Consider the following 15,839-nt stretch of genomic DNA (forward strand, 5'->3'; position numbering starts at 1 on the left):
CATATATATACATATATGTATATATATACATATTTTTGGTTTATATATACATATATATACACATATATACATATATATGTACATATATATACGTATATATATACATGTATATATGTATATATATACGTATATATATGTACATATATATACATGTATATATATATGTACATACATATATATGTACAAATAAATATATGAAATAACCTCACTAAAATATTAAGTTACTTAAGAATAATGGTTTTTCAAGTGATAGTCATCAACATACTGAATTCAATGTACAAAGAGCCCCTACAAAGACCATATACACTCACAGAGCATACATTTGGTTACAAGAAAAAAAATCCAACTCAAACTGGCTTAAACCAAAAGGGAATTCATTGGCTCACATAAGTGAAAAGTCCAGAAGTGTAGCTAACTTCAGGTCCAGTTTGATCCAGGGGCTCCAGATTGCATCAAGGGTCCAACTTGGACACACTTTTATTTTCTTAGTACCACCCTCAGGCTGGCTCCTTTAAACAGAAAAGCTGGCTGCAGCAAGTTCAGAATTATCACACCACATCTCCAAGAAAGTGTCTTCTTCTGCAGTTCCTGAGGAAGCCTCAGCAAACATCTTATAACTAAGTAGCCTCATCTGAACCATTTACTGTGGGGACTTGGGGGGAAGTGGCACTGGTTAAAGATAACCACGTCAGCTCCAGAGCTGAAGGTGCGACAATCCCATCCAAACTGCATGTGTGATGATGCAGGGCAGTTATCCAAAGAAAAAGTGGGTGGTGGATGCCAAATGGGCAAGCACAACATAACAGGAACAAGGAATAAAAGAAAATAATACAAATATCCAATAAAATATTAAAAGTGCCCAACCACACTAGTAATCAAAGAAATAAAATTACATAGTTTATTGTTTATCAGGTTAATAAAAGAAAAAGAAACATTGCTTTTGTGTGTGAGAGAGAGATGGTGAGGGGGCAGCTCCTGTGAGAACAGAAGCTCACAGTACTATTGGAAACGTTTGTGACAAAACAGTTGTAACTAAGAGGCACTAAAGCAAACTTTATACCACTATCAGAAATGTCACTGATTCCTAAATATGAAACAAAAAGCTAGCAACAAACAGTAAAATTTAAAGCCCATAATGTAACAGAAGTTGAGCATGTTTCTTTTCCTCCAACCTGATAGATGTTCCCATTAAAAATGATAATAAAAAATAAAAACGGAGATTCCTGGGTAAATCTATATTCCTTAGCTCCAAGTGTTGACTCAGCTTATTTCTTTCTGTTCTCTTCCTTCAACATTTCCAGACAAAACCCAAGATGAAATCTATAGTTGATTACCCTCAGCATAGCTGGGGTCAGAACTAGTATATCTTCTAAAACTGATTAAATGCTTTTATTCCTATCTCTAACAAGGGAAAATAAATGAAGGACGCAAAAACTTCATAAGTATGACTGATGAAATGGACCCCAAAATATAGAAGCATAATGCTTGAATACTGAAAAGACCTACAAGCTGTTGGATCTGGAGGATTATCCCAGTTCACTTGAAAATCAGTTAGAAAAAATATATATTAAACTGTATTTAAAGACATTATAGATATGAGGTAGGTTTGTGCTATCCCACACTTAAAACAGAATCATGTAATCATGTATATTTCAAGTATGCAAATTACAATGAATCAAAATCAAGTCCAATTTCACTGTATTCAGTTAGAAAGCCAAGTGTGAATTTATAGATGGCAACTGAGTACTTGAAATGAAAACATCCCCTAGATTTCAATTTTGAGCTGAAAGGCTGTTCCCAGATTTAATAACTTTTCCCATATCCAATTACAAATAGGAAATTAAGGTGCCCTAAGTCTCCTGATTTTGTACCTTTACTAAGTCAAAGATTTTCACTAAGAGACCACCTACTCTACTACCTTAACTTCTAGGTCAAATGATTTACACAGTTGGTTTACATCAATGGCATTTACTCTATAACCAAAAATCCTGAAAATCTTCTATTACACATAACAAAAGAGTGATAAACCTGCTATGTTAAAACAAAAACTAGCCGTAGCAGAGGGAGCGGTGGTTAAGAGTATGGACTCAGGAGTGAAAATGCCTTGACTGGAATCCAGCTCCATCACTGACTAGCTCTGTGATCTTTGGGAAGTTACTTAACCTATCTATGTTTCATTATCCTCATCTTTAAAATGGGCATAATGGCAGTACCAACCAATCTCTTAAGGTTGCTGTGAGGTTTAATGACATAATCCAGCACTTAGAACTGGACCTGACACCCAGTAAGCTTTCAATAAATGTTAACTATTACTGTTAATATAAATTGAAGTTATTTTTTTGTTTAGGGCTATCTCAGTACTCCCAGACTCAAAACACTATATTCTAATTGTTCTGATTTTCTCCATCTGCAAAAGGCACTTTAAAACTACTACAAATGACTGAGAAATGAAGAACTGACAAAATCCTGTTAAGTGACTAATTTTAGATATCACTACTACTTCACTTAGAAAACCTACACTATGAAACAAGAAGCTTGCAACAAAATAGTGACAATGTGAATAACACTGTATTCAGGACTTCCTCAGCTGATGAGAGTAATAGGGAAATGTATAATACTTCCTGCACAAATGCATCTAGGGAAAGCAGGCTATATTTATTTAAAAACTATAAAGGTTACAATATAAATCAAACAAAATTAGTTGTTAAAAGTTAAGTGACTCATATGTATCCAAATTCTGACCAAATCAAGACAATCCAATGCACAGAAAGAGTATTATATAGTTCAAGGAGCAAAAAGCAATAAACAGAAATGTCAATACAGAAACTACATAAATATACAAATCTACAGTTTTAATGTAACAAGAAGTCGTTAAGTACATGTGTTAGCTATCTTTCTCCAACATTAAAGTAGTATATGTTTCATATTTAGTAAAAACATACATAATGCAGAAAACCTTTAATCAAATGTAATATAGTCTAACAAGTGTGAACCACGTAGAATGTAAGGTTTTCTTATGTGAAGATGTACATTTCAGCCCATTATCACATATATTGCAAAGGTGACCCACAAAAATGTTTATCATTTGCACCTGTATACAGAGAACAAGCTGCCTAGAAATTAATATTTCTTATTAATCTTACTGAGGGGTATTAGAGTAACCTGCCTGAAAGGACAAATTACTTATCTGGAGGCTTAAAATAGCAGAGATCAATGTAAATTAAATATATGAGTGAAAAAATATACAGTGTACAACAGCAAGAGGTTAGAAAACTGAATACTGTGGAAAAGATTTATTAGTCTGTACAAGTTGGTTTTGATAAACTATTGGCTACTTGTTACAGTAAATTACCAAGATTTTCATTGCAACAGTATTTTCCCACACACATCAAAATCTGGAAGCAATATGCCTTTCTCAAATTATAATTTAGTGTCTTTTCCCCCAACCCTCAAAACACAGAAGTAGGCTTTTGAGTATCAACTAGCCATTTATGGAAGTCATAAGATACAGATATTCATTAACATTACACAAGCTACGACTGAAGTGCTTGCACAAACGCCACCAACATTTATGGAAAAAGGTGTTGTTTCTAAAAGTGGTCAAAGTACTACATGAGTTACGTAAACACACCATTCCTGTCCTTCTGAAAACAAAATGGGGGGAAACCTTATTGCCATCCTGTCAAATACCACATAAGCAAAAATGCTGCACAAAGGGTCATGAATCCCATGTACATATCACAGAATTAAAACTCCAGTTAAGCAGCTGAGCTACTTGTGAACTAAATTAAAAGACCAAACTTCTTTAACATATCGATGCTATTTTAGAAGCATCATCAGAACAAACAGAGATTTAATTATAAATTGGCCTGGACTACATCCTGTAAAGAGAAATTTGCTTAGTACTAAAAGAGAATCCATCAGCAAACATCCTAGAAAAGTTATGGAATCATGCTCTTTGTTATTTCTGAAGGGAAATTTGCCAGGTTTGATGATACCTGTATGTCTCTCAGTGGTCCTAGGAGTTCTACATACCAATTAATTCAGTAATTGATGAGTATTTAAATGAAAAGGACACCAGAAATAGACCTTGTATCAACATACACTAGATAAGTGGATTTTTAAAAAATCACATGATGAATGTAAATCATAAAATCAAATGTACTTATAAAGGTACACCTATTTTATGTTACATAAAAAACTGCAGATTGCAAACTATGCATGCTTACCATAATGTTTTACCTGGAAACAGTCGATAAGTGGGATTTCTCGCAAGTATTTACTGCCATGATACAAAACAAATATGTGCAAACTGCAAGGACCCTAAAATAGCAGTTGAAGAGTTTATATACAGAAAGATGATGTTATCCGATCAAATATGCAAGAGATGGAGCTCCCCAGAGTTCATAACACAGAGCAGTAACCACCACAGGGCCCTCCCCCTTGCCCTTCTTCCCTGTGTGTCAGTTTGACTCCTTTATTCTGGTTCTCACTTTCCCACAGTCCAGGCGTCTGAATGATCTTTTCAACAAGTTCCTCAAAAGCACACTGTACGCCATCACAGGTTTTTGCACTTGCCTCTGAAATTCAAGGAAAAATGTCAGAGTATATTCTCTTCTGATCATATTTCTACGTTTTTCTGGAAAACTATTATAGCAGAAATATCAGCTGATGATATATAAAAAGCCAAATCTCTCCCCACAGGTTTAAGATTAGCGAATTTCCTGCAACTCTCAAAGTTGAGCTATTTAAGTTCTATCTATAAGACTAGCGGTATATAAGCCCAAGATTTTGTGATAGAGTTGTAAATTTTAAAGCCCTACTCAAATACTACGCCAAAGTTCTTTCCTTAATTTTTTTAGTTCTTAATATTAGCCCCTGAAGCAGGTATCATTCCTGTTTTAGAATAAGGAAATCTAGGCTCTAAGTTAAACAATCTGGTTGCTCTGTGCCTGGGACCCAGCAGCTATAGGTGGTTGGATAAATGACATACAACCATGAACACTAGTCCCATTTTAAATTTATGCTTATGAGATGCATGTGGACACTTAGCCCTGCTCCCCAATCCAGCCCTGCTCCCCAATCCTGTATTTCCCCAGTGACTACCTTTTTTTCCAGTCTGAGATGACTATTTATTCCGTCATCTTAAAGCTCCTCTACCTCAGCTGATGATCTAGCTCTATACTGAGAAAACCCGAAACAACCTGGCAAGAACTCCTGATCATCCCACTGACAGGGTTCCCAGCCCACCCACATCTGTATCCTTAGGCTTTGCCTTCACTCCTGTTACAACAGGTGAACCATCCCGGCTGCCGTCTGAGGCCCCCCTTTGTCTAGTTCCCAGGATCCCATCCCTTCTCATTCACTGAAAAATCATGTGCCCTCTCTTCTGGATTATACCAGTCAGCTTCAAAGCCCACCAAAATTATTGTCCGTCTCATTAAACACCCACCCGCCCAACCAAACAACCTGCCCTCCAGCCCACACCTCCTCCAGTAGCCACCTAGTTTCTCTACTTTCTCAAAACTGTCACAAAGAGTTGTCCATATAAGTTGTTTCCACTTTATCTCAAAATTTTCTTCAAACTACTCTGATTAGACTTTTGTTCCCACCACTCCATGGAAACTATTCTTTTCAAGACTACCAAAGCCTGTGCCTTGTCAAATCCAACGTCCTTTTCTCATTTGACCCCTTGCAGCATTTGATGTGGCCGACCGCCTTCTTCCTTTAAACACTTGGTTCACATGGCCTGCAGGACACTGAACACTCCCGGCACCTCCTCTCTCACTGGCGTAGCTTTCGCAGCCTTACTTGCTGACACTCCTCTTTCTGCTGACTTCTGATTGCTGGAGTGCCCCAGCGTTCAATCATCAGCCCTTTTCTATCCAGTTTTTCCTGTAGTGATTGCTCTAATCCCATGACTTTAAACGCCACCTAAATGCCAGTGACCACGATGTCCACTGGTTGTCTGAAAGACAGGTCTTACGTCTAAGCAGAACTCTTGGTTCCCTATTCCTCTGCCTAAACCTGTTCTCATCTCAAACTTCCACATCTCAGTTATGGCACCACCATTCACCCAGCTGCTCATGCCAGAGACCTGAACTTATCCTGACTGCTCTCTTCCCTTATCCTCCACACCCAACCTATGTGCTGTCAGCTCTACCCTCAAAGCGTCTCCTGGATCTGCCAACTTCCCACCAGCCATGACTGCCACCACAGTCAGCGCCACCAGCACCCCTCATCTAGGCCACTGTAAGGAATAAGCACCCTCTTGCTTCTGCTTCTCACGGGCCATTTGCTACACAAATGAGTCTCTTTCTTTAAAAGAATATCAAGTCACAGCACTACTCCCTTGCTTTCCACCTTGCTTAGAATAAAATTCATTTCTTTACCATATCCTAGGAGGTCCAACATGACCTTTTAAGATCTCTTGTCCCATCATCACCACCCTTTCCTCCAGCACACGCTCTGCTCCAGCCCACAAGCTTCCTTCCTGTTGCTCAAACACACTAAGCTGGTTCCTACCTCAGGAAATACTCGTTATTCTCTCAGCCTGAGACACTCTCCGTCTTGATCTTCATACCACGAATTCTTGCTCAAATGGCACTCTCTCAAAGAACTTTTCCGTATTACCTCCCACCCTGGTCATTCCCTCTTCCCTTACTATGTTTTATTTCCTGCATAGCACTACTTACTTATACGAGTCTGTTTCCCAGCCTGGAATGTAAACTCCCTGAGGACAGGAAGTTGGACCATTTTGTTCACTGTTGTATCCTCAGTGTTCAATAAATATTAATTGAACAAACTAACATATAGAAATGAAAGACACCTAGCAAGTAAGCAGTAGAGATACTACTCAATCCCTGTCTAAAATTCCCTACACCTTCCACTTACACCACCCCACTTCTCTTTATATGTGATGTTCTCCCATTTCCATTTCCTGATTCCTACTGGGTTCTAATACAGTGGAATAGCTAAAACAGTAATTCCTAAGGCTGGCTTCACATCAGAATTAACTAGGGTGTTTCTTATAAACTGCCTTCGAGGCTCTGTTTCAGACCCGTGATAAGTAAGGCCCAGAGAGTGTAACTTTTAAAAGCTCCCAACTGGTAGAGCCAGTCCACTATGCCAGACAAGGGGCCAACAAACATCTTCTGTAAGTGGCTAGAGAGTAAATATTTTAGGCTTTGACGCCATACTGCCTCGCACTGTAATGGCAACTCTGCCATGAAGCACAAAGGCAGCCACAGACAGCAACGCAGATGAGCGGGCATGGTGTGTTCCCATACAAACAGTGGGGCCACATCTGGCCCGTGCTGTATTTGCCAACACTAGCTCTACCGTGCTTCTCACATATTAACGTGCATACAGATCACATGAACATCTTTCTCAAATGCAGATTCTAATTCAGAAAAACTGGGCTAGGGTCTGAAATGAAGCATTTCTAACAAGCTCTCAGGTGGTGCCACTGCTGCCAGCACATGAACCAGCAGGTGCGACTGCAGGGCTGGGTCCCTGGCTTTCCTGAAGGAGAGGAATGGTGTGACTCTTCTGTAAGGCTTCACATGATGTGAGATCCTATTCTTTTTCACAGAAAGAAAAATAAGGAACCTGGTTCTACAGTTGGTTAGTTTTATAGCACAAGACAACCATGAGCTATATACACACATTTTATGGTTCATAAAGAGAACAATGTAACAGAAACTCCATTTAAAAACTCTTCATTAATAATGAAAAGATAAAGATTCACACACCTACCTATAAATAACATGGAATGCTTCCGTGCAAACTTCAGGCCTTCATTTCTGTCAACTTCACGATTTTCCTAAAAGATAAATCAAAGATTAAGAAAAGCTACCAAAATATAGAGCCAAACTGCCAAGTGTCTGACTTCTCACCTTATCAATTTTATTTCCAACTAGCATGTTTACTATGTCATTTCTCGTGCAGTACGTTTCCAACTCATTTAACCAATTATCCAGTTTAACAAAGGTGTCTCTTCTTGTGACATCATAAACTGAAATAAAAAGAATCATTTATTAAATATCAAAAGTAACAAACAATGGCATTACATTTCTGATATGTACTAGGAACTGACATTACTATACAGACAAGTCTGTTTTTTAAGCCTTCAATGCTTAAAAATCAGTGCCTACTGATCCAGATGGAAGAAACAAGTGTATTTTAAAAAAATATATATGCATTTACATACATACTTCAACTTTATTTACATATGTTGTGAGAGAAATGAAATTATATCCTATGTGATAACTGAAAATTAAGCAAAACAACAGCTGTGTCTCCATTTATAACAATAAAAAAAGTTTGTCTGAAAACCAAAAGGTGTTTAGATTCAAATCTGTGGCAAAATACCAAAAAATTTTACATAAATTTCAGCATCTATGACCCTGTTACTTTATTTCTCACAAGGATCAGAATTTGAAAATTTGAAAAAATATGTAAAGTTAGTGGGTGGAATCCTGATCGTCTTCCTCTGCTTTCACTTTCATCTCCCATCACTCTGCATTTTACTAAAGAGCTTATTAATTTAAAGTGTTTTCTAAACTTAGGAGATGCTGAACCAAAACTATGAGTCACTGTCAAATTAACAGAAATGAAACCAAAGCCTCACAAGTCATGATATATAAGAAGAGATTTCTCCCTACAATTGATCAATATTCATTTTAAACAGTTTCTCAGGAATATTAAGAACAAGCACTTTTCAATAAATTACATTGAAAATCCACACTTGGCTTTTAAGTTCTGTGCGATTATAAATCAATAGTACTAAGTGCTCTGTGCTATTTTTCAAGACTAAGAAAACAGATTCTGCTAAGCAACCAACACTCTCCTTCTTTTATAATCTGGCAGTTAATATTTGTAAGCTGCTGACTAAAGATTGGTTTCTGGTAATACTCTAAGACAGACCAATGACAGGAGGACTGGTCCTCAATTATGTCCTCAGCAACACGCGCTTTTAAACCAGATAAATTATAGGGGTGTTTTATTTTAGGTAAGTGATTTTTAGGTTGTACTTTTAAAAATGTTTTCTATGTATCTTCTTTCAGAAAAATGCATAAATCCAAACCACTCCTTAGTACATGTGTCTGATCTTTATTTTTTAATTGCTAGACAAAGGGCTGAAACAAAATTTTAAAAGTGTAAATATTCATTAATATTACATGAAGTTAATGTAACTTCAAGTCACATAAAAGTAGCCCTAAAGAAAAATGAAAGAAAAACTTATTGACCTTCACAAACAAGGAAAATTAGAAATTCCCCAGTAATAAAACAATATTTTTTAAACGGTATATTAAAGTAAAACCTTACCTAATATAACACCCTGTGCACCTCTATAATAGCTGGGAGTTAATGTTCTGAACCTTTCTTGACCAGCAGTATCCTACAAGTGGCAATAAATTATTATTAAACAAAACAAAGTATAAATAAAAACCTTCAACATACTAATTTAAAAGCAGAAAGTTGAACAGCATTATTAAAATATCAAGCTCCTTTAAAACTTAAAATTTAAATAAGACATTTTTTTTTTACTGACAAGTGTAACATAAAAACTAACAAATACTGCCTCATCTCTAGAAAAAATGTAACAAAGTATAGGTTTTCTACAATTTTGAATTTAAGATTTTTATCACACATGAAACTCATTTCATTGAAAGCCATTGTTCTCAACTCCAGTGGCACAATAAAATTTCCTGGGAAATGAAAATACAGACGCCTAGCTTGAACCCATGAAGATTCTGACTTAACTAGGGTATGACAGAAGTTTTAATACTCTTCCCACCAGGTGATTCTGACACAGAATCAAGGTTGAGAACCAATGATTTAAAGAGAATTACAGGGGTGTTTTATTTTAAGTAGGCAATTTTTAGGTTGTACTTTAAAAAATGTTTTCTGTGTATCTTCTTTCAGGAAAATGCATTAAAACCAAACCACTCCTTATTACATTTCTGACTCATATTAGGGGTAATGAATATAAGACGTACACAAGCTAGGAAATGTAAATTTCACAAGGAAGGGACCACATCTGCTCAATCACCAGTTTAACTCCAGAACCCGGAGAAATTCCTGCCATAGAATAGTTGCTCAACCTTTGTTGTAAACTAATTAGCAAGTCTCTTCTTCTGGGCCTGGTTCCTTCTGTCTTCTTTCTACCACCCTCGGACTGTGGCTCAAGTCTACCTAAGATTAAGCAAAGCAGCAGCTGGTAAACTGCTGCCTCAGCCCACCACCTGTTTCATTATATGTTTTTATTAAATAAAGTTTTCCTGGAACACAGCCAGACCCATTCACTTATGTACTGCTGGACGGCCCACCTTGGGGTTGAACTAAATATCTTCCAGTCTTTTAAGAAAAAGTTTGCAGTCTGCTAATGTAAAATAACCTGAAGAAAAGGAAAGACGTACATCGAATGTCAACAACTGCCGTCCCATGGCTGTAAGTGTGAGTTCAGCTGTGGGGCAAGCAGAAGCTCAGATGGATCAGAATTTATAACAATATATAATTTATATGTTTAAATAGTCAGAAGTTAGATCTTTGCTTGCCTTCAAAACAGGCATTTGCAGTAAGTAATAACATCTTTGTAAGATAAAGGAAGCAGAGCTTATTATATGTGGTTTTATTTTCTGATGGAAGAAGAGAGGATTATTAAAGACAGAAACGGACAAAGCTGGAAAGGATCTAGAAAGGCTAAATGACAGAATGTGGGGAGTAGAAGTGAGGGAAGGATGTAGAGAAGAACCACCTCAGAGGTAGGTGCCAAGTAGGTCATCATGTGTGGGCCGCACTTTCGGGGGCACAGGAGGCAGGGCTGGGCCTGACTCTATTCTGTTTGAATAATCCTAGAAGGAGCATCCAAGTGGGAGAGGAGCTGATTTTATTTACATGAAGTAGATTCATATATTTCTAATCCTGAGTGAGAAGGCCTTCCTAAATATGACATGACACCCAGATGCATGAAGAAAATAACTGATTTAATCATGTAAATACTGAACCCTTGGTATGGCAAGAACACCCCTCCCCAACACCATGCTCTCTCCCCGCGCCCCCCACACTCATCCTCAACAAGATTTGAAAGTAAATGACAAACTAGGGGAAAAAGTCTGCAGCATATGACAGAGTTAGTATTACACACAAGAACATTAATGTATACTCCTCTTAAATAAGATTTTAAAGACAAATGACAGAGTGGAAAAAATGTGGCACATGACAAAAAGCTAGTATTTTTATTATATAAAGACTTTAATCATGAAAAAGATGAACACTAATATAAAAAGGGCAAAGCATATAAGAAAATTCATTAAAATATAATCAATAAATATGCAAGAAAACTCACTAATCAAAAGAAATGCAATATAAGTGAAAAATTATTACTCAGAAAGGCAAAAATGAGAAAGATTAACAATATATAGTACAGAAGACCTTTTTCCTATACCCCAATGTTAAGTCTTCATATTCTTTGAGACAGTAATTCAGCTTCTAAGTATACACTGTAAAGTAACTGGACAAGTACACACAGACGTAAAAATTAGTATGCTCATCACAGCACTTCTGATCTTTGTGAAAAAGTATTAATGGTGTAAATATCTTAAGATGGTCATTTAAACTGATGTACTTCTATATTTATTGACACAGAACAATGTACATAGTGTGTTGGGGGGAGGGTGACAAGCAGGTGAATCCTTTCTTTCAGAAAGCTGCATATACAACACGTGTAACAATGTGCATGTGTCTGACATATTTTATAGGATGTTCACTAAAATGCAGACATTGGTTAAAGATGAACTTTCTTCTCTATTAATTTCATACTATTTTGATTATACTTTTTAGAATGAAACTATATTATCCTTGCAGTCAGGAGAAGCCTCTCTTATTTAAAAAATATTTATAAGCCTATGATAAAGATGTCACTTCAGTAATACCTGCCAACCTTTTTATTGAGCAGGAACTAGAAAGTAAATTAAAAACAAACAAACAAAAAACCTCTTGTATGAAAGTAAGATCTCACAGCAACCATCAAGCCTCAGATCCTATTCTAAATTGTATATGTCACAGCAGGAGCAAGGGCAGAAGAAGTGATAAATCAAACAAGAAAAACACGGAAAATCAGGCTCCACTTCAGTTCGGAAGGAAGGGAGCATTCTTAAACTTCAATATATATTTTACTATGGTCTAGTCCAACATTTTCCAAATTGTTTCTTGTTAGACATTACTGTACTGATTGATATTAAACATATTTTGGGGAAGGGACAAACAGGCTACCAATCATGTAAAGCATTGTATCTTAGAAAAAAACACACAAAAAACATAAGACACACAGTCATTTGGAATAAAGTGTGTGTTAGAAATAGTGTGCCATTCAGAGAATGCCATTAACATGAATGAGATCATACAATGCATGAACACTTGCTGTTTCAATCTGTAATTGACACCCACCCAGCCAGCATTTACTACTTAGCCACCAAAGTATGACTCAATTTGATGACTGCAGACCAGTCCTAATATTATTATCATGTTATAAAAATATACTTAGATATTTAACTATAGCATATGTGGGAATTAGCTTATGAGTATATTTTTATATGTAATATATTTAATATATAACCAATCGTACTTAGATGGAGAGACAGAGATAGGAAGGAAGGAAGGAGAGGCGGAAAGAGGAGCAGACGGACGCAGACTGAGTAACCTGGACGTTCCGGCAGCTAATGCTACCTTATTCAGCACTACCAGGAAGAGGTCTAGTTAGCAGAGAATGCGGATCAGAACAGTTGGGTTACCAGGCAAATGAAAAGACGCTAGTAAGTAAACACTCAGCATCAGTATTTAAAAAAAATCCAAAGTTGGCAAGCTCAAATTTTATAGATATTTACACTAACAAACATGAAAAATCATTTTTTCTATCGCTTCATTCCCTTCTCCACAACAACTGTCTTTAGCATTAGTTCAGAGTACGTTGTCTTTTTAAAACTTTAACGAAACACATTCAATAACAATGATTCTCTCTGGCAGACGATTTTTTTAATACTCTGTTTTCAAATATTCTGAAGGGATTATATATTTTAAAAATCTGAGTAAGTCAAACAAGTCTCTGCCTGATTACAGAATTATAAGATATAACTATTTATGTCTATCCTTTAATCAACATCAAATCTCCCAAGTTATTAAACACACATTGTTCATTCACCTCTAGAACACTACACACATCAATTTCTGCTTCTTCAAAAAGTACAAGTTTAATATTTACACAGAATACATTTTAAAAATTCTTACCCATATTGCAAGTTTAGCCTTATTTCCATCCACTGAAATTGTTTTCACCTTAAAGTCAACACCTTGGAAAAATGAAAATTTTGATAAGAATTCCAGTAAAACATACATTTTAAATCAATTACCAAGAAAATGAAGAAACAGAAAAGCCACTTTATTAAATGCCCAAATTCACATCCGAATTCTTAGAGTTATGGATGTGAAGATAGAAGAAAAAGTGTCACTAAAGTTTAGCAGCTTAGAATTTAATCGAGAAAAATGAAAACCAAATGCTTGTAAAATTTATTCACCTACCTGTACTTCTTGAAAAAGCAAACGTTTTATTGAAAAAAATGAAAGTGTAAGGTGTAAGGTGGTGATCGACCCGGCACATTAAAAGCCAAGAGCTAGAGTTCACCGTGCTGATGTAGAGATCTCTGGCTGACTGTGGGTTGGGGCACTTTCCCAGGGCCCCCTAAGCTATTATTAGGAGCGTTGTTCACAGCTCGCCAACACCCTAAGTCAGATTCTGGCTGTGGGCAGCTTGGAAGACTGGTAAAATTATGAAGGGGCCCCTCTTTTCTCGCCTTAAGAATTCTTTGTTTTTGTTTGTTTTTATCCTAAAAAACAGTATTCATTTTATATAACCTTATCAATAATCACTTGCTACTGCACAATTGCAAAAGAGAATTTACACACAAAAACGTTTATGCCCAATCCTTTAAGAATCTTCATAAGTTAAAGAGGAGTGCTCGAAGAGCAGTGAAATCTGTATGTACTGATTTACATGAAGAGAAGACAAGTTCCGTAAGAAGTCACATTGGGCTCTACTACAGCAGCCCCCAAAACCTCTCCCTGCCCTGGAAAAGGACTTGACACATGCAATCTGGCTTAAATGACAGTAACTGCCCACATGTCTTAAGAGAGTATCAGAAATAATGTGCAGTCTATCCCACTGGCCAGAGGGAAAATATTAACTCAAGACACTTGGAAAGAAACTTTCAAGAGATTTTAGCTTATCACAATTAATTCAAAACAGCCACAACTAAGATGATATATGTAAATGCTCAAATACTAAATGCTTCCTAGAACACCTGTCGCCAATATGGAAATATATTAGTAATTCTTGGATGATTTCTGATAATCCATTACACACACAAATTAGGTAATAAAAACGCATTTCAAAACATGCATTACACCAGGTCTTTCTGCATGCCAAAGATTAAAAAAAAACAGGTGTCTTGGGCTAAGGTGATAAAGAAGTTGATGAAGTCATTCCTAGAATGTCAGGCAACCACAAGTTAAAGGACAGTGCCAATTGCACAGTCCAAGGAAAACCTAAGTGCAGTTTCTTTGAGGCAAAACAAACAAAAAATTCTATATATTAAGTAATCTTGTATTCACCAGGTCTAGATAAAGAAATCTGCCACACCATTTTTATAAAAAATATGAAATTATTTACATTTTACTCATATAGCTTAAAAAAAAGACACCCAAACTTGAGAAAATGTGGATGAAGAAATGGTTCTGACTTGGTAGAGGTACTAAATGAAGGCCACTGGTAGACATCGCAAAGAGACGGCCTGTCACACATGCTCCACAGTTAAATTCTCAAGGTTCTTCAGAGAAGATAGAAAGAACTTTTCTATTCTTAAACACCTAAGACAAATCTGCTCAAGGGCAGACTGCTACCAGCTAGTCTACCCAGGAAAAGAAACTCAATGTTCCCGGAATGTTTGTGTTCTCCTTCCCTCCCCCAATATCCTCTTTCTCTTTTATAATTTCCTGCATATATTTCTTGGCAGTCTAATGACTTTCTCTGTCATACGTATAATTTGCATATCAATAACTGTCTCCAAGTTACTCTTCTGACATGTTAGATTTGAAAGCTACAGATAACACCCTCAGGAAACACTGCCCCTGGAGTCCTACCATCAAAGTCAAGAGACAGGCAACCTGAAAGGGTACCTCTCCTGGACACAGGACCTTCAGTTCTCATTCATCCTCCCTTGGTTCCTCTGGTGGATCTCGTGTGCAGACATTGATCTCTTTAGCTCTTAGATGCTCAAACTGCTTCTTCACCAAGTCTGGGTCTTCTGTTTTGCAAGTGGCTGTTAATTTGCCTTATTGGTGGCAGCAGTGGGAATATTTCTGATAAATTTTATTTTGCCAACTTCTCACTACATTTGATTAAACTATCTTTTCAACCTTCTCATGTGGATGACAAACAAGGAGCTCATAATAGAAGCAGACTGTTTAGGAAAAAACACTCCTGTGTTTCTCCTCTACAACATTGAACGCTTCTGTGACCCAATACGTAGGGTTTTTCCCACAACTACCAATTCTTTGACTTTCCAGGGACACCAGCTGGGTGTCCCACGATTCAATTCAGTTCTGACACGATCTACCTGAAGTTAAGAGATAGATCCCACAGGGTAAGGGCGAAGTCCCACAAGACTGCCACACCCCCATTTCAGAGTCCAATCTCAAGTCCACGTTGTTACCTGTGCTTCTGACCAACTGGCTATAAATCAGAGGTTCCCATAATCCCTCCTCAATTAGATTAATTTGAT

At 36.8% G+C, this 15,839-nt stretch overlaps 1 protein-coding gene across 1 annotated transcript in view; it reads right to left on the minus strand.

The window, feature by feature from the left end:
- Positions 1-357: 357 nt before the first annotated feature.
- RAB18 (RAB18, member RAS oncogene family) overlaps positions 358-15,839 on the minus strand; it is a 35,369-nt gene continuing 19,887 nt past the window's right edge. Inside the window, exons 3-7 of the mRNA XM_060163585.1 lie at positions 13,291-13,352; positions 9,331-9,403; positions 7,899-8,017; positions 7,759-7,825; positions 358-4,580 (exon numbers count right to left, since the gene is read on the minus strand). Coding sequence (XP_060019568.1) covers positions 4,405-4,580; positions 7,759-7,825; positions 7,899-8,017; positions 9,331-9,403; positions 13,291-13,352 — 497 coding nt within the window. The 3' untranslated portion in view covers positions 358-4,404. The remainder of the gene's footprint in view (positions 4,581-7,758; positions 7,826-7,898; positions 8,018-9,330; positions 9,404-13,290; positions 13,353-15,839) is intronic.

The sequence above is a fragment of the Lagenorhynchus albirostris genome, chromosome 1 (genome assembly GCF_949774975.1).
Source record: "Lagenorhynchus albirostris chromosome 1, mLagAlb1.1, whole genome shotgun sequence".
Lineage (NCBI taxonomy): Eukaryota > Metazoa > Chordata > Mammalia > Artiodactyla > Delphinidae > Lagenorhynchus > Lagenorhynchus albirostris.